We start from the raw sequence: 25,885 nt of genomic DNA, 5'->3' as shown, positions 1-25,885 counted from the left end.
GAGACTCGATCTAATTTGCGCCCAGACTGGCAACGACATTGAGGTTTCTGTTCTTCCAAAGCAGGTTTTCACTTCTGTTCTTTGCTCTACAGAGAAAAGTACATAAATAGGAGATGCTAGAGCTATCGCAGTATCTAAGGTCAAACAAGGTTTCAGCTCAGATGCGATTCTGAGCCAAATCGTGGGTTACAAGCCTCGAGAACACGCACTGTTCTAAAGATCATTGACATCATCCACAGTCCTAGTCTCCAACAAGCCTACCACTCATTCCTTTTTCGCGAAGCCCAACTCTCTCACAATTTTTGTGATGTCTTGGACCTCCCTCTCAGAGAACTCTCGCCTCACAGCATCCATGTCAAAGGGTTTGCATTGCAACAGATTCTCATGGATATCCTGTGCCCTCCCTTCAACGTACTCCTTCCGCTCCTGCTCTTTCCTGTGCGTCGCCATCGCGTCCGCAGCAAGCTTCTCCGCCTTCCTCTTCACCGCCTCGTCCGCTTTTTCCAACTTCTGTGCCTCTAGCCGCTCCTGCTGCTCCTGCCCTCGCCTGTGCTTCTCGAGCTTCCCTTGGATTTCGGAGATGTTCGCCTCGATGGAACTCTTCCTCTCACGCTCTTGCTTTCTGGGTGGGCCCATCGTGTTGGGCAAGAGTGGGGATACTGTGTCCGTGGCTGTGTCGGGCTGGTCTGGCGGAGTGTGCTCGTCTGGTTTTCGAAGCTTGGTGTGTGGTTGAGGGTTGGAGATGCTGCTGTTGAGGCCGGGATTCGCGCATATGCTGCCTGGGGTTGAACGGATCGGAGCCTTGAACTGCTCTGAGCGTGACTTGACTCGAAGATCTAGGCTTTTGGCAACCTGGAGCCAATACTCTTTGGGACGTCGTTGTCGTGGAGCTGGGTCCGCAACAGGCGCTGGTGTTGGTGGCTTCTCAAATGTCTGACTTGTGGCTAGCCAGCCGGAGACGGTAGTCCAACTATCAACGTTTGGAGGGGCCTCCTTGGTGCTGAGGGGTAACAACTTATGTTGGACTCTTGGTGACGAGGACTTCTCCGAACCCGCATGTTGTTGTGCCGCTTGAGTGTTGACGGGTAGAGCAGGTTGGGTGCAGGAATTTGCCTTTAGGTTCTGCAACATGCTGGCCCTATCGAGGAATCTAGGGATTATTGGATGGGCAATTCCTCCCGAATAAAATGTAGAGTGAAGCTTGTTCTGTAGCAAAATCGTCTGCTGTCGTATGAGCTTTGGCTGATGAACGGGAAGATCACGGACAGACATTTTATTTGTAGGGGGAAGAGGTGGATTGCAAGGATCTCGACTCTTGAACAAAGCATCAGAGGATAGGGCAAGACGAGACCATATATAGTGGAGCGGTAAATGTGTTAGAAATTGCCAGGTTGCTGTGTTTGAATGGTCGAGTTTTGTCTGGATGTGTTGCTGAACACTGTAGATGCTGAATAAACCCCCCCAAACCGTCAATTCAATAAGCCATTCATGGCGGGGTTATTGTGTTATAGAGCTGCACCCGTTCCTCAGGGATCCAAGTTGCAAGGCAGTCAGAACTAGACAGACACCAATGGAAAAAATCGCTTTCTGTGGGGGTATATGACTAAAATGCAAAATCTTCATCAGGACTCAAGCCTGCACTTCATCCTTCGCGATTCGCTTCTGCTTCTTGTTCTTCTTCTTGGTACCTTCTACCTGATCTTCTTCCTTACGCTTTCTCTTCTTCTCCTTTTTTGACGAGGTCGTACCATTCTCTTGCGGCGGCACGAATTCCTTCTGCCTCATCATTTCTTTCTCGGTTTGTTTTTCCCGTTGCTGTTCTTCCCTTCTCTCCTTCGCCGCCCTTTCCATGGCTTGCTTGCCCAAAAAATATTCTCCGCTCTCGATTTGCAGGTCAACCTTACTCTTCTCCTGAGGCGGCGGAAATGGTGTGTATGGCTTTTTGCTCTTATCCGTAATCTTTAGAGGCTTCTTTCTCTTGCTCAAGGTTCTTTTCTTGAAATGGGGTAGGAACCGTTCCCAGTTTTCGTTTTTTAGATCAGGATCCTTCATCAATTCTCTCTTGATCTACCATTTGGGAATTAGCAGTTCATTTTGAAGACAAGTATCGAGTTACGAGAGACGTCTGAGGGGGTTGTATGCAGCAAAATTGGCGTTTTGCTCCCGCAACATGTGAGGACCCAAGTCAATTTACTCAAAGGTGGGGAATGGCTCCGAAAGGGTGCATACCATCAATTCCTTTACATGGTAGATTGGATGGATGTTTGCCATGCAATCTTCCACCACTCTCCGAACCTCCTTTAAACCCTTGAAACTACCCATTGCGCTGACCGTATTGCCTTGTACGAGTATATAGCATCCCGTCAACAGCTCCAGAGCCTTCAAGGTAGAGCCCTGCGGGCCCAATATGCGCTGCCGTCGCTTAATGAAGCGCTGTGAAAGGTTCCGGAGTCAGTGCTTCCTCTTTATATAGAACAATCGGATCTGCAGATATGTCTCGAGAAGGAGAAATGCTAAAAATGTCAATCACGCTGAGAGTCCATACCTCCTTGTTAGCCACCTGGTTGCGGATTTTGATTATATCCGCGGCGACACCATCTTCAAGGATTTTGATAGCCTGAGGAGCCTATATAGGGAGTCGCGGTGTAAGCAAGCAGTGGCATAAATAAGTGAGCAAAATTCTTACAGGAACACTGCGGGAGAGGAGTTTTATAAGGTCTCGAGCGTTGAGGATTGAAGCGGGGTCGTAGGTCTTGCGAGGTATCAGCGGACATGCCTCGCTCTAAAAGAGCAGGACTAGATACCTTTCGAGTTGTCTTCACGGACATGCTCCCCTCGATTAGGTCAAGAGTACAGGCGATGTGGTGGGTTGCCAAAGCTAAGCAGGATATGCACAGAGTGAGTTTGAAGGTCGTTACTGTGGGAAGCGGTGGGATGTTGACGCACCCCGGGTAACGAGAGGCCATGCTTCTTTCAAATACAGCTCCCTATACTTTGGAAAAAGAGTAGCGAAGCTGGATTCTTCAGTGAATGCGCCCGCTGTATTGTCTGTGGGGGTGAAAGGGTCTTGCTTCCATCTGTCCAAGGTATCATCGTTATCCCAGGGTTTATCCCTTTTGTGCGTCGAAGGCATGATGAACAGGCAGGAAGTTGGGGAAGTAAAAGGTATGCTGTTCACTCCTTTGCTCGTACAAATATTGTTATTATTGTGGTTGTCTCGAAGACCATGCTTGGGTCAATAGGTAAAGAAAGTATTGAAGTGGTGAAATGGTGAAGAAGCTTGTGCTTATTATAGGGCTGAAGTGGTCCGGCTATTCAAAATTGACATCAAATCACCTGATCGACTGTTCCTGTGGGTTCCCGCTGTTAATAAGATTAAGTTCCAAGTTTCCCAGTTCCCAGTTTCCAATTCCCAATTCCCAATTTCCAGGCAGTGGAGAACTGGACATGCTTATTTTTACAGGGTGAGCTATGGGGGCTATTCGTGTGAGCTACCTTACTTGTCTTCGTATCGGCGCGCTTTGACTTGGAGCTTCTCCTGTAAGGCTGTAGGGTACTTTAGGCTGTCAATCAAGGTCCCACTTACCGTACTTCACCCTACTACTTTAGACAACACTTTGTCCAAAGAACCTACCTTAAGGGTTGGGAAAGGGGAGGCTAACGGCTAAAGCCTAAGGTACTCCTACCTACCTAGGTAGTCAGTCAGTCTAAAGGTACCTTAGCCGCCGTCGGAGCTGTCAATACTTAGGTACCTTAATCTCATGCACCAATGGAGCCAATGCAGAGATATCACACGCGGGAACCGATTATGCGAGATACCTGATGACCATAGATCCCCCTTCCCCCCCACACTTTTCGAATTTCTCATGTCTTTCTCTCCGTGGCCTGCGTCCACAGTCTGTTTCTTCATGGGACCCTAGTGGTAAAGTTGCCAGCGACAGCTTGTCAAGCTATTCATCCATAGACTAGCCTTCCATATAAGAATCTTGACTGGTCCTTTCCAGATGTCTCGCTTCTACTCTACAAGTGACATCTTCTTTCTTCTTTCTTCATCCTATCATCCTCCCATCCTCCCATTCTCTCATCCTTCCATCCGACTCGCCTATCTTTTACTACCCCTCAGGGTTATCAATTCCTAGAGCATATGAACGTCAACACTTCGCCGCTCTAGCCGGTGGCTGATATTACTTTCTCGCTACCGGTCTTTTTGCTTCATTTCCCCGGAAGGGCAGTCTTTCTTCATCTATACCTGCTTCGTTTCTACATCTTATGTCCTCACTCAATTGTTTACTCCTTGCATCTTTTTACCAGATAATCCAGCGTATACAGCCTGCTCTATTAAGCAATTACGCCTGAATAGTGTTAAACAAGACATCGATTGAGCGCTGGCTTATGCTGACTAATTGGTCATATCCTGAATGCAGGTATGACAATTGCCACTCGAAAGGTAACAACGAACACCTCAAGTGGAAGCGAAGATCATGACAGCGGCTTCTTGCCAATGCAGACATATCTGCGCGGTCTGAGTTGACGGAACAGAGCTTGGGAGGACTTTGCTGAAACTCACAGGGGAAAATAAGCTTTCAGATCTGGGTTCGCTGCATCGACACATGCCCCGGCCACCAAGGCGTGAACGTCCTCGATAGTCAGGCCCAAACGTCGAGTAAAAGGAAAGATTGCCAAATTGGTTAGCGCTTGACGAATGGTCTCTTGCTTAGCGTTTCCTATCCGGCGCTCTTTTGGGTCTATGGGAAACCGCGGGTCAGCTTCATGCTCATGACAGTCACAGTGATGGGCACGCTGTGATGCACCCCCTCTATAAGGACAGGTCAGCAAGAAATCGACATACCACTTGACCATCCGCAGAGAGGCAGCGGTATCATCTTATGCTCGATCTCAACCAGACCAGCTGCAGAAAAAAGGCCGTGCAGTCGCAGTGGTGCCCGAGGATCTTTGATGCCTTCAAGTGACCGGATATAATGATCGCTCCACCGACGGAGGGGATGGGAACCTGTGATTGAGCCATTGTCACTCTGACACATCCAGTAGAGCTCTGTCATTTGGACCCAGCCGCCAGGGCTGAGGACTCTTCCCACATCGTCAGTAGACCCTTGACGCCTTAACAACTTTTCGGTGCTACTACCTCTTGATGTCCCTGAGATACGACGGCCATCTTGAAATATTGATTCCTCCCCCCACCATTCTTGACTGGACAAGGTCGAATGTATTGGATTCGAAGGTGAATGGGAGATTAATGTCGTCGAGCTATAGCAAGTATGGTCAGCGAGATGAATATATAAGTTCGAGTCGCGTTCATTGCGAGCTGTGAATGTCAAGTTCTTGATGTGTGCGTGAAAGCCCTAACCTGTGGCTCGAAGTTTGCCGGCGTTTCATCCGGCTTCAGTTGCGGCGAAATGTCGATCCCAATGACCTGAGCAAGGTCAACGTTTGGCATTCTCGTCAAGTTATGTGCAATAGACATGCCTGGCAGTCAGGATAACTCTCCGCCAACTCCATTGCCCATGATGCCGCACCATAACCACAGTCGAGGACGTTCTTCGGACTGGTCACTGGTGGAAAGATGAGTCGTCCGTCGAACACAAGATTGAACACTCGATGTTGATTCTCTAGCCGACATGCCTCTTCCTGCCATGCTGTTAAGTTCGTGCCAACCAACAGCTGTGAGTGTTCGTTCACCTCATCAGTGGGAACGAGGTGAATAGAGTTGTCAATCGAATACTTCTGAAATTCTCGGTCATGGATGGTAACAACTTCCAGGTATTGAGGATCCACCTCGATGGTGTCTCTTTGTGGGTCTCTAGTAAGTCTTGCTGTCAGTGTATCCGATTTCCGTGCTTTGGAATTAGAGATCTATTCTCTTGCATACACCATTGCATCTATTTCCACGATCCCTACTTATCTTCACTCGAGATATCCGATCCTCAACGGAACCGCAATCAATTGTTGGATGCACGAGTGTGGCTCTGCAACCAGCTTTGATTTGAGTCTTTCCACATCCCACTTGCTTCGACCCCTTTGATGGCTCCTCTGGCTCCTCATTTCTTGGCACTATCGATGGCTCTAACCCCCAAGAAGGCGGTCGAGACTCTAACGTATGACCTGAAGAGACCAGAGCCTAGCAGCCTACTACTTCATATTACACTCGTACCCTGGCTGCGAAGCCGTGAGAAGCTTGGACAGGAATTATAGAATAAGCTCGGTCTAAAGACTACGCGAGCGTAACCGTGCAGAAGCACACGGCTAACGCAATGGCCGCATCGAAATCTTCACACGGGAACCTCGTCCACCATCCAATCAACCCAGATAGTCCAATTCTCGGCATGTATACGCTTTTCTCCTAGACCTTGTTGTGCAAAGGATCTCCCACATGACTGCTACCGACGAGCGTTGCCGTAGCATATGACCTGCGCCCTGCAAACCCTTTCCAGCCATCATATTGGGCTGCAACACAGCTCAAGCTTGCATCCCGTGACATGAAGCATCTTCATGCGTCTGGCCTGAGTTTGTGGCCTTGTTACAATTGCGAACTGCTCAAACGCCCTCGGAAGTCCGGCTCCAGGCTTTGACGCTTGCCAGCACAGAGGTTGTTCTCCCTTCTAGTTTGAAGATGGTAGCTCTAGACGCACTCTTATCTGCTATCTTAAGAGGATGTTCTAAGATTCAGATTAGTCTGCACAAAACCAGCAGCATTTCAGCCGTAGCTCGTGTGCATTTCTTTGACCTGCGGTTACCATAGCACTAAGATGCGCGATGCGAAACCCGAGGCCATGGCCTCGGGTTGTGCATCGATTCAGGTCTCGATTTTGTTCATCTGACACTTGGCACCCTTTCGCTGGCTCTCCAATCCTTGGCTCGACGCACCTCGTGCTCCTGCTACTAGTGCTCCGACTCATAGAGACGGGCGGAAGCACCATCTGTGACCCACCCGTTTCCACCAGCCAAAATGATGCAAGGAGGTGTCCGTTATGTTGATTGTTGGAAACGCAGTAAGCTTTCCAGCCCCCCATCAAAGCATGTTCATGCAGGTCTAGCTTTAAGACGCTAGAGACTGGGAGACTGGATAGTGCATGCAACACTTGGCCCTTTCGTCTCTTGGGAAGACATCAAACACCGAGCCTTCGCAAAAAACAGTCCCTCGAAACATGAAACGAGTCAAACTGTGTTCGTGACCTCAGCAACGGCTGAAAAACGCTTTCTACTTCTATGCAGTACCGCTCTGTGCTTCCGGCACAATCCGCTTCTCACAAGAGAAAAGACAGCCACGAACAAGGACACATTCCAGAACTCAAGCTGAGAGCTTACAACATTGAATGGCATGTTCTAGACATGGTGGATTTACTACAGGAATAATGGAATTTGCTTACTTGGTCCCTTCTCGTCAGTGACCGTGTCGTAGGTCAAAAACTTGGACTCTTGACTATGTTTGCTATGAAGGTTTACGACGTGACTCTGAAAATCTGTTGATGCCTTCTACTCCAGACTCCTGGCTGATGAATTATGCATAGAGAATATTCAAACCCTTAATCTACTTTCACTCGAGAGCCTCAACAATGTCTATCGACGGGTTACTGCCCCTTGGCCAACGAGCTCTTGGCGTATGCAAATCATCAGTCATAAGCACCTCGTGGAGTTGTATGTTTTGGCCGCAGGTGTCTGCTCCTCGCTGTCGTACCGGCTGGACGTGATATCCTTGCGGCCCGGAAGAAAGTCAAGAATGGCACGGGGAGGCTGATGGGACAGCTGAATCATACTACCACGCATTAAACTGGATAAAGGAGCTCATCGGTGGGATGATCTCGCGAGGCCGAGTAACTTTGCCTCGGTGTATATTGGCGGATTGGAAGGAAGGCGGCCTTCGCAATGTGTGGTGTGCGTTCAGGTTGTACGATTGAGATACAGTGACGAGCTCTCATCCGTTGTTTTCGGGGTCCGGCCACTGTCATCCTACGCTTTAGCATGTATAGACGGGACTATTGCTCCTAGTCTCAAGGCCAAGTCTTCACATACACACGTGACATTCTCTTGCAGGTTAGGCTGAGCTCATGGTACGGCAACGTCTGCATTCATGCTATCTCTATTGTATCAATTTGTGGGTAATCTGCTTACTACCTTGGACATTTCCTCATCGGTATAAATCCTAAAGCCTTTCTCCTTCGTCACACTGGCCAGCTGGACGTTCTTCGAATCTAGCTTCTCCTCCATGACCTGCTTCAGTGTTTTCAGCACCAAAGTCTCCGCCTCCTCCAACGTGAGTGATTTGTGGAATTCGTTCTGTAACTCTGCTTGTGCACCCTCACTGCCTGATCCAATAGCTTTGGCGTCGTAGCGGTAAAAGGTCCCTGATGGTTCCGCATGATATCTACTCCTGATTAGTCCCTCTGCGGTTCTACGTTCCCAAAACTAGACGTACAGCTGTGGGCCTTCCTCGTCGATCCCCGCAATCAGCAACGCAACACCAAACGGCCTACTCATCACGCTCTCCTCCCCCTCAGCGCCTTCCCCGAACCGCAAGGCCAAATCACAGATTGCTTGAGTACAGCTCTCCACCCCTAGTCGTTCGTTGTAATGGAAGCTATGATTTTGACTTTCAACACGGGCGTGTTCGATCATAGAGCGAGCGTCGGCTTGCAGTCCGGACATGGCGCAGCCAATGTGGGAGTCTATCTCAACAATCTTTTCGACCGAGGAGGTCTCGAGGAGGGTGGAGGTCACGCGCTTTTCGACGCCGAGAAGGACGCCATGGGAGGTGGCGATCTAGAAAGAGGACTGTTAAGTGGTTGCAGGTGGAAGGAGACATCTTGCGTACGCCTATGGCTGTTGAGCCTAGTTTGATTGCCTCAAGAGAGTATTCGACTTGGAAGAGACGGCCTTCTGGGGAGAAGGTGCTATTGAGATTGTCAGAATCTTGTCATCTAAGGGGAATCTGAGAAGTAATCATACTTTATGCCACGGTCTGCAGAAGAAATTAGCTGGTGGATGAGATAGTGAAAGCTTGCATTAAGAGCTTACCGTATTCCGACCGTGCAATAAACATTATGAGGGTAAGATACAGAGAAAGAACCGTAAGAGCTCAAGATACTTCTTTGGAGAGGTCTCGACTCTTCGTTGAAAGCCGAAAGGGCGTGTAGAGCCTTGCTTGGTTATATCGGGGTGGTGCTGGTGTACGCAGACAAGCTACCTCAAGATCCGCGCCAAGCATCGTAGGGCTGACGCCAAGCAAACATCGTGATCAAGGCGCATTACTGCCCGTAATCCATCTCTGAAAACACCGCGACGACGATATGATATTACGAAGGCCACGACCTTTTAAAGTTACCAGGAGTCAATGGGTGGAATACGATCATGTCAACAACCGCAAATGCCCGAAATACGGCAGAAAATAGCAGGCGACCCTCAGCAACATCCGGTGCCAAATCCAGAGCTTCTTCGTCTCGTCTGGGAGCAAGAGAAAGACCGCTCTCTTCTGCGGAGGTAATACCGGAAGATTCTGCGAGTAATGGGCCCCATAAAAGAAGCGCGTCTGGTGCGCAGAAAAGGAATGGCCCCACCACAACATTTGGTGAGAGACAGACCGGAAGGGTACACCTGGCAACAAGGGAGAGTCTACAGGTTCGAACAAGAAGCCCGGTGAAAGTACCCGTGAGCGATGGTATCGAAGACTGGGGATCGAAGGAAAGGGTGTCGGCACGACAGAGTAGTCCGGCAGTGGAAGGGCAGGCTCAAGCCCCGAGGAAAGAGAAGAAAGCAGCTCTACGTAAGTTTTTCTGAAAAAAGAACCTGTCGACAGGACCGTTGCGCTGAAATCATGGAATTCAAAGCACCATGGAAACCCCAAGCTTCTCTTATCCCACACACCACAGCGCCTCTGGCCGCTCGCATCTCTGCGTCTCCCCTATCGTCTCTCATGCCCGAATCTCTTGAGCCTGAACTGTTGACAAATCTGACGCCTGACAACCAGGAGTCTGCCATTCTGGAAGACCTTCTATTCGTTTTCATGGGATATGAAGGACAATATATTCGATACGTAGACAAGTACAACCCATTGCTGGAGAAGGACCGGTTGTCAGGACCGGGCTTTCGAGTACTCCCAGGACTTGATCCCAGTCTTCGAGATCTTACAACCTCCGTGTTGAAGATGGCAACCTACTACAGTGCTATGGAAGCCTTTGTAGAGGTGCAGAGTAGGGAAGAGTTCGGGGCTATCAATCACGCACTGTGTGCTTCGATATCGAAGCTGCTGAAAGAGTATCTTGTGCTCATTGTCCAGCTGGAGCATCAACTTCTCAGTAACCCTTCTTTCACTTTACATCTTCTCCATCTACATACTCTTCCTACAAGTCATATGATGTTTCAACTTTACACTCTAGCCCAGGAGATACTGAAAAAGAATTCGCTGTCAGAAGAGGACCTTGATGATTCGGTCGATGGCTTTGACGATGTCGACAACATCTTGGAACAGCTTCGAGAAGGTGGCGATCTCGCTCCTGGTAGCATGGCGAAGAAAATATGCAAAGGGGGCAACGTGCTACGTCTCCTTACAGAGCGATTATCTTTCATGTCCGGAGATCCTGCCGCGAGGACGCTTCTGCAGACTCTTCTACGAGATGCGAGCCGACCATACATGGCGATGCTGAACGAATGGCTCCACCATGGTGGTATCAAGGATCCACATTCTGAATTCCTCATCAAAGAGCAGCAAAGTATCAAACGGGAAAAGCTGGAAGAGGACTACACCGACGAATACTGGGAAAAGAGGTACACCATCCGCGACAATGACGTACCCCCACAGCTAGAAGGCGTGAAGGATAAGGTACTGTTGGCTGGGAAATACCTTAACGTTGTTCGAGAATGCGGAGGCGTGGATGTCAGCAAAGAGGTCAAAGACGTGCCAAAGTCATTCGACGACCCTCAGTTTCTTGACAACGTCAATAGTGCCTACGCTCACGCAAATTCCTCCCTGCTCAATCTGCTCGTCACGACACATGCTCTCGGAGCCCGGCTACGGTCAATGAAACACTACTTTTTCCTTGACAGATCGGACTTCTTTACCTACTTCCTCGACCTCAGCACGTCCGAGCTAAAGAAACCTTGGAGACTCGTCAATGTTGGAAAATTGCAGTCTCTCCTCGATCTCGTACTGCGTCAACCAGGGACCGTGGGCGCCCAGGACCCTTTCAAGGAAGATGTCAAAGTGCAGATGAACAATGTCGGACTGACTCAATTGGTAATGCGTGTTGTCAATGTGAGAGGTTTCGATGAGGAGCCCACTCCAGAGAGCGTTGACCGCTATCGCACACCAGCTACGAGACCGGCTACCGACGAAGAGGACAAGATGACTGGCTTTGAAGCGCTCGAATTCAAATTTTCCGTACCTTTTCCGTTGTCGCTAGTCATCAGCAGTAAGACGGTGTTCAGATATCAGATCCTATTCCGATACCTCTTGTCAATGCGTCACCTCGAGGGTCTGCTTGTGAGCAGCTGGGAAGATCATAACAAAGTCCTCAGCTGGACTCATAAGAGCGGTGATCCAAAGCTCGAGATGTGGAAACGAAGAGCATGGACACTTAGAGCGAGGATGCTAGTCTTCGTTCAGCAAACGCTCTACTATTGTACGTCTGAAGTCATCGAACCTAATTGGCAGGCTTACATGGCACGTGTCAATGGCGACGATAAGCTTGATGGAAGTGGCCGCCCTGGGTCTTCGAAGACCACTCGAACGGTCGACGAATTGATGGAAGACCATGTAGATTTCCTGGATACATGCCTGAAAGAATGCATGCTCATGAACTCCAAACTACTCAAGGTATGCCATCCTCCCTTCCGCGCAATCATTCACCTAACATATCGCTGTCATAGATCCACAGCAAGCTCACCTCCGCCTGCACCATGTTTGCAACCTACACCAGCACCCTCTCCCGCACCCTCTTCGCCTGCTCCCCCTCCCTCGCTGGCACTCCCGCCCACCTCACCTACCTGACAACCACATCATACCGCCACAAGAACGCCCAATCGATCCCTGATGAGATCAAAGCGTACGATCCGAAGAAGTTGGAGAATCTAACGGAAATGCTGGGCAAGTATGAGTATAATTTCAATCATCATCTGAAGCTGCTGTTAGCTGCGTTGGATTATTATGCGGCGACGGAGACTGTGGCGCTGAGTAGGCTGTGTGCGATGCTGGGGAGTGCGATTAACGGAGGAGGTGAAGATGAAAAGAGGGAGTTCTGATGGATCGGAGCGGAGGAGCTTAAGGCGGGCCCCTTGGACACGCGTGGCAGAAATAGCGGGTGTTGGTGGGCAGGTTCCCAGCGTCTAGGGTGGAGTGCCTATAAGGCTTTTGATATGAATGGCCATGATCAAGACAACGCTCCTCGTGAATGATGACTTCGAATATTCAGTGATATTGAGTTAAAGCTTCTGCTCTGTTCTAAACATCGTACCTTACATTGGTCGTAACACATCTCGCATCACCGTATAGTACATGGTACAATAAGTAGCGAAAGTGCCCTTATGAACACAAAGCTGACTTAGGACCAGCGCTGATATATTGCATCACATTAACCCTATCACACTGGTAATCCCAGCCTCTTCACTCAGCATCTACCCATTCAGATTCATACCCTTGAAATCCTCGTCAACACTTAAAACACCCATAGCCCAGTACACCCTTGTCCCGGCGTTTACAGTAATGAATCTCCTATCGTTATTATCTTTCGGCGGATGGACGAATTGGCTCGGATCGTGGCCCCTGCCCGAGAGTCTGTCGTCTTTGGATATCGGATTCAACATCATCGTATATGGCGGCCCTTTGCCCATATCCGCCGCTTTGATCCAAGCTCGCTCACAGCCCGAGGCGATGAGCACGCTCGTTTGCCAGCCAGTTAAGCGGGCGACGTCACGCAATTTGGTAATAGTCCAGCCGCGTTGCGCGGGATCGCGGTACTGGACGCCGGCGTGGAAAAGGCCCATGCAGCCGTCCATCATCGCAGCGCCGTGGTGGGGGTTTATGGATAGAGTGCTGTCGATTGGTTGTATGCCGGCGAAGATGCGGCCTATGGTGTTAGCGTGCACCGCTGTTTGGGGTGCAGCGACGCCAGCGGCGGCCATGGCGGCTGGTGGCATAGACGGGTGGGCTCTGGAGCAGATGATGCGTCCCATATAGTACATGATGAGGACGCAGGAAATTGAGTAGGAACGATAGTAGAGGGCGGGCCCAAAGGGTGTAGCGGTTGGGGTCATGTGCTCTGGAGAGAGAGGTGCGTAGTCAGGCCCCAGAGAGCTTGCATAGACTTGAAACGCATGTGAAATGGCTGACCATTCGGCTTCGGCTTCCCCTGTGGCCGCTTCAAGAGGTTGGTCCTGGCTAGGGACTGGGGCTGTGTAAAGTCGATCGTGTTGAGCTTGGTCGAAACCTCGGGGTAGGCGTACAGGGCCAGGATCAGGCATCATGCCGTACATTTGGGGAGGTTGCTGTCCGTTTGGTGTGGGTGGTGGGCCTTGTAGGGTTGACGACTTTGACTTCTTTGCTGCCTCCATGTACGCTCTCCTCTTTCGAGGCAGGTCTTTGGCAGCAAACTCCGCCAGCCTACCCATCAACAGAAGGAGGTGATCAAGACTACCACAAACCGCATCTAGCCTTCCGATTGGCGCTCTGGGAGGGCAACGGCCCCATTGATCATATGATAGTCTAGGCTCCAGTCAGTAGTTTCCATGATTGAATCTTTTTGGAGACCTACAGGAGACGATTGCCACTAAGTATGCTTTGATATATGTCGTGCTTGACGTACCACCAGAACAGCTCACACTGGATCTCGAAGTTTTCAATGTCACGGGCCGTTAAAGGTGATTCGGTCTGGGGAGCAGGATCGCCTTCGTCGATAATTCGACCATGTTGATCATACCTCGTGCTCCAGCCCATGATTGTACTGATGAGCCCTTCATCCAGTTGTCGGTCAACCCTCGCAGGAAAATCGTCCAATACTCCTCGTGCATATTCGTGCCAGTATGCATTGGGATGGCCAAATTGCATCTCAAGCCTAAGTCTTGCTTCGGCTTCTTCTTGCTGCCGTCTGTGGGCTTCTATCCGCTTTACCATCCTTGCATAATCAATGTCCATGATGAGTTCTCGAGCACCAGCAAGGTGACTGTTCCATTTGTTGTGCTCAGCCGTTGTCACTTCATAAAAGCCAAGCAGCTGCGTCGCAGCAAGTGTAGCAACGTCCTGTCGTTTCTTCTGGTTGCCCAAGGCCTTTGCTACTCTTCTCAGCGCGTAATGGTAATGTTTCAACGACGGCGTCGATGATGTCTGTTGCAGCTTTGCAATGTGCAAACTCGCCAAAGCCAACATAGCATGGAGAAGCCCTTGATGTGTTAGTGCTCGCATTGGCAAAGTATAAGACCAGAGCGCTCTTTGCGACCAAGGGACAGGTTTGCCTGAGAATATCAGGGCAGGATTCGACGGATGCCGTTCGCAGACGGATAGCGTTGGTGCAGTGGCCGTTATAAAATGACAGAAGACTCGAGCGGTCTGAGGATCCCTCAATGGTGAGGCCGCATAAGATGGAAAATATGTCGCGAGTATATTGGGCTCGTTCAAGAAATTGGTCATTGATCTAATGCGACCCTGGCCTTGATCTGCTGTTATGGCTACCATTGCCCCAAGATCGTAGGAGGTTGTCCCTGTGACATAAGGTTCCGATATGAGATCCTCTTCGTCTGACTCTACGTCGAAATAGTCGTCCTCGTCTGGCTCCACTACCCACGGTGTCTGGGCTGGAACTCCGTAATGTTGATTTTGCGAATGGGCTTGGTGTGGGAAAACATCTTGAACCGCAACCCCATTCCAATTCGAACGGCCTTGAATCGGGAAAGATGAAAAGGAGGCGTGGTTTTGGGTTTGTTTAAATGCACTTTCTTCCTTTACTGGCCAGTGAGTACTTTGATGCATGTGGTTGGGATCAAATTCTTGAGGGTTTAAGACGGAAAATTCGTCATGAGGAACTGGAAACTCGGTTGACCGCATCGAATCTGAGCCACGTGACCGGCCATGAGGAACTTGTGTAAGACCCATTTCAATGCCGCCATCACCATCGCCAATACTTTGTTGCTGAAAGGTTTGATATGGGAATGAATCACCGCGGCTTTGAGCAACATTTTCCGCCATTGCACTGCTTGGGAAACCGCTGTGTGAGTAACCCATTTGTGATGCATAAAGCGGCTTGGAGGCGCTGTCGCCTACCGAATATGAGGGAACGCTGTGTGTATAGCCAGTGGGGCCATGAAAGTTTCCTGCTGCTATCGGTCCACTTGCCACAGGCACATGTCCTAACCCAGTTTGCTCTCCATATGGAAGGAGACGCGGCGCAATTGGAGTGTCCACGGATGCTGAAGATATACCCCCATAGATACTTGCAGCTCCACGAGGGTGGGACGGATGTTGAGCGCGAGCAGCAATTCCTTGCTGCGTTGGCCGGAACGCACCAAGAGGGTCCTTGAAAATGACTCGATGAATATAGCCTTCGCACTCGCGCTTCGACTTGACACAATTTTTACACGTTGGGCGCTCCTCGCCGCACTTGATACGCCGCTTGCGGCATGCTGTGACATATGAGTGATCTGAGAATTTCTGAGGTCCACAACACGAGCAAAAACTTACTGAGACAGCCAGTCTTGGTCCGTCTCCGGGCCTTCACAGGATTCGTCATTCTTGATGATTCTGCCGCTGCACTGTTCGTGTTGACTTCGGACGCCGCCATGCTCCCACTGGCCTCCTCTTGAGGCCCCAAAGCCTTGTTTGCTGGCGGCCCAGTGCGATGAGGTCCAGTGCCTTCCGGCATTTAGGCTGCCAGGCAAAGCTAGTATCCAGTGTGTGCTGCTCCTGAACTTGTTCTCTCTTAATTATGGATCGTCCAGTCCAACCCCTAGGGATGATTGGCGTAGTACAAGCATGAAAGAATGCTGCGCGTTAAATTGTCAGGGAGCCCGGGGGGGATGTCTCAAGGTGCCAGCTGCCAACGTTGACTTGTTTGTATTGGATTAACCGAGCTGACCGCACACACCATATAGTCATGAAGATAGCCGTTTTGAATTGGGGGCTGCAGCTCTGGCTTGCCTCGATTGTCTAGTTTTGGCAAAGGTATGGTGTGGATGGGCCAAGGGCGGATAAGGATATGAGCAATTGGCGGGTATGATGAGGGGAGAGGGAGCTGGAAGAAGCTGTGGAATAAGCTGACTGCGGGGAGAAGTCATGATGCTTTTCAACAGCCTGATAGGTTAGGAGAGGGCGATTGAAGAAAGTGTGCTGTTTCTGTGGTGGCACCAGTGCAGCAAAAGGCAAGGCGAGGTACTGTAGGCATAAGGCGAGGCTTTGATCTAAAATCACGTCCAAAATTCAGATAATCCACGGTCGTTCCGCCTTTTGGTGGGGTACCTTTACCTTACTTTACTTAGCCTTCTACGGCTTTTAGCGTCACTACGGTGTAGAGTACTTAATTCCTAAGGTAAGATACCTTACTTGTACCTTAAGTATCAAATGATTATCAACAAATTTAAACAAAAATACCTTCAACTGATCGATTCAAAGCCCAATCCCAAAGGCCATCAAACTGCTGCTGCTTCGGAACGTCAAAGCATGGTATCATACAGCATACCTCATATAACTTCACCGATTGGGAAGCAGCATGAACGTCCCCCATGCTCAGCTTCGACATCTGTTAACCCCCTATCCTCGTCTCGACCTTCACTTTGAGCCTTGCCTAGAACACTTTTCAGCTCCATCTTAAACCTTCAGCCCTTATTTCCTACCTTCCTACTGACGGCATCCGACAAGTATTGGCCAGTTGACCATGGAGTCGGAGCCCGTTCAAACAGCTTAACGTATGCGTCACGAGACCTCTTGGTACCTGTACCACAGGCTGACCTTATCTGTGAGAACGGCGCAGTTATTAAAGTACTGAAAATGGTCCAGAATAGCCCAGAATTACGTGGACCTCAAGAATAAAGGCCAATGTCTCTTCAGCAGTGGATTCCTCCGTACTGCATGACATCGTCCCGCTGTGGCTTGAGCAAGTATTTATAGGTACGTCAAGCAAATATTGTTCATCATTGAGAAACCACCAAATGGGATACCACTGCGCTTGGACCCCCATACACATACCTATCCTTCCAAGTCTGGGAAAATCTATCCGGCTTGTTACTTCTGACAAGGCTTTAGGAACGACGTGCTCAAAGCAGGAGATGTGTGGGCAAGTGGAAGCCTGCCTGCAAGTAAGCATTGCCAACTTTCGCTTTGGTCCAAAACGCAGGCAGCACCAGGGGAGCTGAAAGCCTAGAAAGAGATGTTCCGTTGCAGTGCTTGCCTCAATTCATTAGCTCATCGACGCTTCCTTATCGCCATCACGAGGCATAGAGAACTACCAAATACAAACTACCTATGCGAAACCGATTTGCACTTACTGGACACTGGTACGTAAGCGTGCAGGACCTGTTGCATTTGGGCCTGCTGCAGGTACGACATTGCAATGGTTGATTAACAACCTCTCCAAAAGATGCCATTTTCTTGTGCTCGCGCTCGGTCCGAACACGGCCGAATGGTGCCAAGGCCACATCCGACCGCTGATCCGACCGCTGATCAGACTCTGCATAAATCCGAGCCGTGCGTATTGCACCAAGCCAACAGTCCTGGGGTACAGAATATAGACTCAGCCTCGTGAAGCATGCGCTCCACTCGTCGTATTCTGCGGACAGTTCCTTGGAAGTTCGACTATGGGTTTACTTCTTTCTCCGCAATCCTTCCCACTCGATACTCCATATGGCAATTTGATCTCCTATCTCCTCCATGAACTTGCTGCTTGGCTCAGCTGAGAGTGATTCTGCATGGAGCTCATGCGCGATGATGCGACACCCTCAGCTTTATTTCGCCCCCAATTCCGAACGGGTTGTGGCGCACTCGGTCTTACTCACGTACACTTCGTACAACTATGGGCTGGTATCAAAATAACTGTCATGGGTTTCTTCGATGATACTCTTCCGCCGCTCCCTGCTTGCTTCTTATGCACCGAAGGGCACGATCGTCCGACCGCTGCTAGATTTGTTTACTTCCTCGAGAACCTTCGTCGTGGATCTGCCGATTTCTTTGAACATGCCTCACGAAGGTCCTGATGCCCAGATCTATTAGGCTTTTTTTCACCCTACGATGGCACTGCTGTGCGCGCTCCCCATCGAGACACTTATGATCACCCGTCATTTTGCCTGACATCTCAGATCAACCATGATCCTCTTCACAGAACAGGAAAACCATCCCTTTCTGGATACTCTAAAACGCCAGCTTTAGCGTTGACTTGGCCATCATCCCCCATCTTCTTGTCGCCATCCTTTCGTGGACAGCGTAGGTCCCACACACTATGGACTGCACAAGGATCGAATTTTGCACAATTAGCTCCAGTGCCAATTATGGTAACTTGTTCCGAAAGACATTCGTCTTGCTTTGGCAATATTTCTCTAAAGTCTGTTTAAACTGGCTTAAAATTTGTCCCAGAGTTAGGTCCATGCATGCGTGCGCCCAGAAAAGACCTATATTTCGCGTTTTAGCTCGGTTCTTTCTGCATTGCTCGGTTCAGACTGTTAGTAGAGTCCGCTGAAGTCTGTATCTACGGTTAGAAAGCAGCAAGGAGAACTAGAGTCTACGGGCAAATACAATGCTTTCAGATACCTGGAATGCATTTTCACTTCTCTCCATGACTAAATAATTACCCGTCTCGCTTCAGATCTGACCAATAGGACTATTTTTCAGCTGTGATCACGGGAAGTTCCAGAAGTGACCCCCCCCCCCCCCCCACAAGTGGTTTCAATTAGGGAGGCAAATTGAGCTTGGCGGTTGGAGTATTGTACGATACCAGCTCAGAAACCAGCCTCTCATCCATTGGAGCCTTGATCAACACTGCAAGGCCCCGATGTTGAATGATACAACATACTTTGCTCGCCTTCTTCCACCATCTGCACCAATTCGTAACCTGTCACATTCCATTCAACGCCAGCGGTCCTTCCAAGTGACTCCTCTCCTTCCACAAGGACAACTCGAAACGTGCATCCGTTTCCAGGTGATCAATCACAGCAAATCTTATCCAGGACGCAGGACTATGAATTCCTCATTAAGGACTGCCGATCCCCATGCGGTAATATCCAGCGTCCCAACATTTCAGGAAGCTCACATGACTGGATTTGCCGACATTGCAACCTCAACCCTACCCAGACTCCCGAACTCTACAATGTCAGACTTCTGATGAAGACATCTATGATCATGGATCACAACAAGGACAATTCGGGGCGATTCATGTCGGATTTGGGAGAAAGACAAGGGGAAAAACAAAGACTTTGCGCAAGCGTTCCAAGAGAACTAGGCGAAGGAGTATGCAGCCTTCAACGGGTGCCAAAAAGAAATCATGGCAACCGTTGAAGAGTGCCTGCGAAGGGGGATTTTTCTTGCCGATGGCAATGAGGGCGGAGACGCAGGAGCAAGATGTGGCTTAGTGGGATGGCTCGTCTCTATGGTAAGTCGTACCCGGCTATGAGAAAATCGCCAGAGGACAAACACTGAGGTTTACAAGGTGCTATCTTTACTCGAGCTCTGCGGATCGTATGTCTTTCTTCTTGCAGTTGGGATCAGAACCGCGCTTCAAAAGGCTCAGCTGTCAACTGTGAGAAATATACAAAGGGCATTTGGACGGACTTGATTGAGGAATGATTCACTGGCATTATGTGAGTTGGGCTTCTCACGTATCAGTCTGCTCAGGAAGTCAGAGACAGCAGGCTCGCTGTCTGTTACGCAAGGGCAATCCCCTGGGCCTGTGGACTTTGGTTCTGAATGAGATAGTACCATTAGAAATCAATCGACCGTACTGACGGTGTTCTCGGTCGGTATCGGTGTGAAGTTTTGCCGGAAATCAATATCCCAAACCCAAGATCGCGGCCCAAGAGACTTTTTCATGGTATGCAGGGAAGAAGACCTTGCCATGACTACACTCTGGCAGAAGATCGCCTGAGGTACGGACCAATCATTTAATTTCTCCGCTTCCATATAAATTTCCATCCCTAACCATCACAATATTGACGCATGCTCTTCCCCTATACCAGTAAACCATGTGACAAACTGTTAGTAGCCATCCATCGTACCTCCGTATGTTGGATCGAAGTAGGACATGATCGCCCTCGATTCCAGCCGAACTCGATAGATTATTCCGATTGATAGCGAGAGCCCGCTTCCTCAAGTCGTTGATCGGAATTTGCCAGGCTCCGATTGTGACTCTCGACAGTATGGCCATCTCATACATGATGTCGCGGATCTCAGCTGGCGGGTCCATGAAGCGGCAAAAGCTTCCTTGCTCACGGGAAAAATTTGCGGCAAGCTCCCGCCTGGAGGTAGCATTGCGGAGGTGATCTCTGACCGTTGTCGACTGGATGACATGGCAATCCACCGCTAGAGATGTGGACAAGATCAGAGATGTTGGAAGCCTAGGCGGAGTCGAACAGGTCGGACGGCCGAAACGAGAGTCTTGCCACGTCTCTGACACTAAGGCTAAGCAGAGTGTTTTACTGTATGGTTTTATGACAGAACAAGCTTGATTGGCTTCCGATGTAGTGGTCGTGCACAGCGGAGAAGTTGGTGGTGTCGAGATTGTCGGCATAGACTACTGTCAAAACTTCTATCTGTATTTCTCTTACATCCACTTTTGCAACCTATCTTCGCAAGCGGGAGGGCTTCTTCTGGCTTGATGTTCTTACAACGAAAGTACCGTAGGGCGCCCATACCTCCAATTTCACATATCTGTTAGGTGCATTTCCCAACTTCTATTCGTATGTTGGACCGGAAATAGCATCTACAAGCCACATCCACTCAAACGGCCCTGTGACACAGACCCGACGTAACAAATTGTTCACCAACAATTTTTCGGCAATTCCCGACCAGAAAACGCATCACAGCTCACGATACTATCCGTGGGGCTCCTTCTGACCTGCGGCGTCCAGGTGAATCCCACTCCTCTACTGTCGTTCATCAGGCAACCCGACGAATAGTTCAATGGTCGACAACTCCAGGTCTTTCACTGGTGGTACCGCGTCCAGATGGGCAACACTGTATGGGTCCATCTCTTCATGCTGATGTGCAAATCCCATCGTACCGAAAACCCTTCTACGGAGGGCACTTGAGGGACCGTAATGGTGCGCTAATCGGAGATCTGGTGATAGCTGACGCCGAACTTGTGCGCTTGGTTATTGAGATTCGCAACTGTGGGTTCCTTCATCTGTCGGAAATATAGGAGACCGGACCTTGAGCTCCACAGTCGGCTGTTCGACTTCCAGCGGTTGGAGGTGGAGTCTGAGAGCTCTCGTGGCCTCTCGTGGCATCTGGATAGGAGTGAGGTTCCTGGAGGTCTATGCCAGGGGTTAGAGTCTGCGAAAGTCGTCAACGCCAGAATAAATACAGCAACGTTGTTCCCGTACCAGCTCCGTTGTTTTCCCGCCACCACTCTCGTCTTCGGATGGCCAGTACGGCTATACGGCCTGTTGCAAAAGGTGGTCGGACCAAATGTGTGATGACTGAGTGTACGAATGTTGCCTCAAGAGCCTCGAATGTTCGATCTTGAACCTTGAAACACCTCCTTACCATCCTAAAAACATTGATAAGCTTGAGATGTTACCTGAAAAGCTGCAGAAAAATAAGGATTCGGACGTCAAAGATACTGTGTGTGGACCTACGAAAGTGCTGCCTTCCGGTCTAGGGCCCACTAAAATCGAGGATCTTGGGAAGGCCTTAGGCTCTTCTGGCGGATGATCGAAGAGCAAGCGCAGTGGCACGTCACGTGCTGACAGAGGAAATCGGATTCATTTATGTAACTTCGGAGCATCACGCATACAGTCAGATCCAGTAACGCTTTAATCACAGTAGTTGATGTCCAAAACAGCAGCACTTATTAACATTCGTAGCAATCCTCAAGATCCCGGCCCATGTTCAGCGAATTCATATGTCTAGGCTCGGTCAGGTCCATACACCCGCGAGGAACGAGATCTCACTTACCAGACTATTCCAACCTCCACCTGCGAATCGAACATCGCTCTTCCCCTTGTTTTCAAATCCCATGCCTTCATACATTTCTTCCAAATGATCATGAGCCAACAACGCCATTCGGTCGGCGATCCCACTCGTCTCCATCCGCTGCTGGTAGGCTTTCATGATCGTCTTTCCTAGACCCCTCCCTTGAAAAGCTGGCAAAACGCTAAGCGAATGGATGGCTATCGTTCGGCCATCTTCACGATGGCCGTGGATGCTAGTATTTGAGAGGTTAATCTTCCAATTGGGGGCTACATCCATGCTCTCGTCTGTCACGGTAGGGCTCATGGTTTTTGTTGATATGACCACTTCAAGTTTTCGGAGTCAGTGCTGCTTCATTGAGATGTGGAAATGAACACACAAAACAGCGTCAATGAGTACGATACTCTCGACACGTGTCTCAGAATTCAAACCGAGGCACAGATCAGGAAGGAATTGCTCCGAAATTTAGACGTACTGGCGATGAGCACCGATTTCAGATCCGGAGAGGCGGAATCCGCGGGCCGTGCAGTGGAGAACGTGGGTATGGAAGCGTTCGGAGAGTTTGGAGGAGTGGAGGAGAAGAGGCCCAAGCAGAGTTCGGGGCAGGTCGTTAGGCGGTAAATGAACTATGAGGAGCGTGAGTAAGGGTCGAGGTTTTCATTGGAGGGCTGAGAGGTGCGTTTGACAAGGAAGTAGTAGGTTTCCTGCCGTTACCCGGGAAAGATTTGGTACATATGAAGGATTGATAACTCTCAGGGCGATGTAGACAATGTGGAAGGTCCAGGTGGTGCGACAGGAAGCATTTGCATTGGAAGCAAACAGACCACTTGCAAGGTCGGAATGGCCAATGATATGGAGGAGAAGAGGATAGATGGAGTGTCTTGATAGAAATGGATTCACAATCAAATCCGAGTCTGGAGGTCCTACCTTTTCTCTTGCGCACCTCTCCAGCTCTGAAAATACGGCATTCTCTAATGCTACGCAACTCTCTAGATTTGATAGGGACAGTGTCTGAACATACGGATGCAGATCATTTCTCTCGTTGACTTTGGCTCTGTTTGTCCGCAGCTGTTGGGCGCTCGAGCGTTTCCCCTCTTGTCTGTGGATTGTGAAGTCATTATACCCATCATTTCCCGTTGCCGTGGAACCTTCAGAGACATCGAGTCTTGGTGTTTGCGACTCGGGGCTCGCGACGAGGGAATCGGAGAAGAGGTCTTGAGGCATCATGTGGGAAGATTGGAATTCAGTACGAGAAAGCTCATTTTTTTTCTTCTTCTTTTTTTCTTTCTTTTTTTTCCTCTGTATTTTTTCTCCCCCTGACTCTCTGACACGAAGCGCTGGAAGGTGGGTCAGGGTGAGACGGGACAGCCGACGATCTGGGTCTAAACTACCTTAGGTAAAGGTACTTTTTCGCAACTCAGGCACTTTACTTTAGTTCTTCTGCAGGATGCACCTTAACACTTTGGGTTCACTTGAACTTTTGACTTTGCAGTACTTCAATCGTGTCGTCATTCAGTACAGTATCCAGCTCGGACTTTTTCTTTTTGGCTGAGTGCAATCTCTAGTCTGTACAGAGTAATACAGCACAGCAGCATTATAAGGTAGCCCTATAGCACTATATAGCACACTTACTTTATTATCACTATATCATCACCCAAACAGCACTGTCAGCTCCAAGTAAAAATACGGTGCCCCTTCCCCCCCTCCCACAAATCCCCCCCCCCCTATCTGACAATCCGCCATCCGCAATTCGCTTCCACGCCATGCAAGGATTATGATTCTGGACTCTGATGCCCCGCTGCTGATGATTGATTAGGTACGCATCGCCAAACGGCTGTCCCCGCAAATGCAGCAAGCCTTCTTCAGATTCCTCACATATGCCGCTACCCTTAACCACCCTGTACCTCGCGTCCAAAACAATCAACATACATACACCACTTATCACGCAACACTTCGAAACTTCCCTTTCAAGATCATAAATTGCCGCTCACCATTGCGGTGCACGATTACTAATGTCCTGTCAAATTCCTTCACTGCACTGATGTTCGAATCCCTTCCAAACGCCTCCACAGTATGACCAAAACTATTTGAACCCCCCGAGACTCCTGGACTCTTCACTACTTATAATCCCAAGCTTCACCAGTCTATCATTTCTAGCGACGTGCTGCCCAGCTCAGGCCTCCACGTCTAACCACTTTCGTCCTGAGAGTAACAAAGAAAAAAAAACCATCTGGGGGTTTCTTACCCTCGTCCCCCACAGTCTCACCATGTAAGTGGCCACCGCCGCCTTTGAATGCTCAATGCTGACTAGAACATGTAGGCAGATCACTATTTCCATCAACACCATTGATGCCCCTCAAGTTACCCTCGAGCAAGACTTCCTGACGGCCGATGTCGGTCCGCATATGACTATCGCCGATCTTAAAGGCTACATTGAGAGTGAGACGAATATTTCGGCAGCGGCTCAAAGAATCTACTATGGAAATCGAGAGCTTGTCGATGATTCCAGAACTCTGCAGCAATGCGAAATGACCAATGATTCCATGCTCGGTGTGCAAGTTCGGAACCCACAGGCGCCATCTGTTGGCTCGAGTCGACCGGTGCGGACACAGCGACGAGGCCCGGTCCAGGCTGGTTCACGTCAAAGTGCACAGGCAGACCCTGAGATGATACGTCTACAAGCTATGGGAAACCCAAATATCCTCGCGACGATCCGAGCATCAGATCCTGATCTTGCAAATGCCGTACAAGATCCGGCTCGCTTCCAGCAAATATTTGAGGAGAAGCTAAGACAAAAAGTCGAGATGGACGTTGAATTTCAACGGAGAAATGACTTGCTTTCCGCTGATCCGTTCAATGTTGACGCCCAACGCGAGATCGAAGAAATGATACGGCAAGAAGGGGTGATAGAGAACCTGGAAAACGCGATGGAACACAATCCGGAAGGTACTTATCCTTTTGCTGATGTATCTTTCTTAAGGCAGTACACTATACTCACGCAACGACTTTCTAGTCTTCGCTCGGGTACACATGCTGTACATACCAGTCGAAGTCAATCAGCATAAGGTTAAGGCTTTTGTCGACTCCGGAGCTCAGACAACGATTATGTCCCCTTCCTGCGCAGAAAAGTGCGGCATCTATCGCCTCCTCGACAAACGCTACGCTGGGATTGCTAGAGGTGTCGGCACTGCCAAAATTCTTGGCCGTGTGCACAGTGCGATCATAAAGATTGGAACTTCGTTTCTGCCATGCAGCTTCACCGTCATGGAAGGTAAAGACGTTGACCTACTGCTTGGATTGGACATGCTGAAGAAGCATCAAGCCTGCATAGATCTCCAGAAGGGAAAGCTGATAATTCAGGGCGACGAAGTTGAATTCCTTGGTGAAGCTGACATCCCCAGGTATGAGGATGTCTACAAAAATGAGCCTACGATCGAGGGCCCGGCAGGCACGAGGACTGGTGCTATTTCGGGTACCGTTACTCAAGGTGCTTCAAGCGCTGGTACCAGCCAAGTGACTGCGATTGGGCCATCAGCTTCAGCCAGCTCATCATCAGGACCTGGTAGCACGCAACAGTCTCAGTCAACGACTGGCCCGGCCTCGTTCCCAAAGGAAGATATTGAACAGCTGACGAACATGGGCTTTACCAAGCAGGAGGCAATCCATGCGTTGGAAATGGCAGGAGGCGATGTGGAAATGGCTGCTGGGCTTTTATTGTGACGACACAGAGCCTACGATACCAGACCATGAGCGAGCGTCTTCCACCATCAAAGAGCGTAC

General features: G+C 49.7%; 7 protein-coding genes across 7 annotated transcripts; 2 read left to right on the top strand and 5 right to left on the bottom strand.

Annotated features, from left to right (window-relative positions):
- Positions 1 to 264: 264 nt before the first annotated feature.
- On the bottom strand, positions 265 to 1,272 carry HO133_010030 (uncharacterized protein; the record flags this gene model as incomplete). The annotated part of the gene is made up of 1 exon (XM_037300886.1): positions 265 to 1,272. The coding sequence occupies one exon, from the start codon at positions 1,270 to 1,272 to the stop codon at positions 265 to 267; it is 1,008 nt and encodes a 335-aa protein (XP_037153703.1).
- A 357-nt stretch (positions 1,273 to 1,629) lies between these two features.
- Positions 1,630 to 3,133, bottom strand: HO133_010029 (uncharacterized protein; the record flags this gene model as incomplete). Its single annotated transcript, XM_037300885.1, has 6 exons — positions 1,630 to 2,067; positions 2,230 to 2,433; positions 2,546 to 2,626; positions 2,687 to 2,752; positions 2,805 to 2,878; positions 2,947 to 3,133. The coding sequence occupies 6 exons, from the start codon at positions 3,131 to 3,133 to the stop codon at positions 1,630 to 1,632; spliced, it is 1,050 nt and encodes a 349-aa protein (XP_037153702.1).
- Positions 3,134 to 7,930: 4,797 nt separating this feature from the next.
- Positions 7,931 to 9,055, bottom strand: HO133_010028 (uncharacterized protein; the record flags this gene model as incomplete). The annotated part of the gene is made up of 6 exons (XM_037300884.1): positions 7,931 to 7,957; positions 8,128 to 8,380; positions 8,432 to 8,775; positions 8,828 to 8,906; positions 8,962 to 8,974; positions 9,031 to 9,055. 6 exons carry the CDS (start codon positions 9,053 to 9,055, stop codon positions 7,931 to 7,933), a joined length of 741 nt encoding a protein of 246 aa, XP_037153701.1.
- Positions 9,056 to 9,363: 308 nt separating this feature from the next.
- Positions 9,364 to 12,249, top strand: HO133_010027 (uncharacterized protein; the record flags this gene model as incomplete). Its single annotated transcript, XM_037300883.1, has 3 exons — positions 9,364 to 9,775; positions 9,882 to 11,824; positions 11,878 to 12,249. The coding sequence occupies 3 exons, from the start codon at positions 9,364 to 9,366 to the stop codon at positions 12,247 to 12,249; spliced, it is 2,727 nt and encodes a 908-aa protein (XP_037153700.1).
- Positions 12,250 to 12,621: 372 nt separating this feature from the next.
- On the bottom strand, positions 12,622 to 15,857 carry HO133_010026 (uncharacterized protein; the record flags this gene model as incomplete). The annotated part of the gene is made up of 3 exons (XM_037300882.1): positions 12,622 to 13,708; positions 13,758 to 15,618; positions 15,677 to 15,857. The coding sequence occupies 3 exons, from the start codon at positions 15,855 to 15,857 to the stop codon at positions 12,622 to 12,624; spliced, it is 3,129 nt and encodes a 1,042-aa protein (XP_037153699.1).
- A 6,148-nt stretch (positions 15,858 to 22,005) lies between these two features.
- Positions 22,006 to 23,332, bottom strand: HO133_010025 (uncharacterized protein; the record flags this gene model as incomplete). Its single annotated transcript, XM_037300881.1, has 4 exons — positions 22,006 to 22,041; positions 22,091 to 22,431; positions 22,581 to 22,731; positions 23,033 to 23,332. 4 exons carry the CDS (start codon positions 23,330 to 23,332, stop codon positions 22,006 to 22,008), a joined length of 828 nt encoding a protein of 275 aa, XP_037153698.1.
- Positions 23,333 to 24,146: 814 nt separating this feature from the next.
- Positions 24,147 to 25,825, top strand: HO133_010024 (uncharacterized protein; the record flags this gene model as incomplete). Its single annotated transcript, XM_037300880.1, has 3 exons — positions 24,147 to 24,176; positions 24,430 to 25,051; positions 25,086 to 25,825. 3 exons carry the CDS (start codon positions 24,147 to 24,149, stop codon positions 25,823 to 25,825), a joined length of 1,392 nt encoding a protein of 463 aa, XP_037153697.1.
- Between the last annotated feature and the right edge of the window lie 60 nt (positions 25,826 to 25,885).

This window comes from Letharia lupina (genome assembly GCF_014066315.1).
Source record: "Letharia lupina isolate WasteWater1 chromosome Unknown contig_8, whole genome shotgun sequence".
NCBI lineage: Eukaryota > Fungi > Ascomycota > Lecanoromycetes > Lecanorales > Parmeliaceae > Letharia > Letharia lupina.
Note: the sequence above shows the minus strand (reverse complement) of the source record. Positions and strands in the feature narration are given on the sequence as shown.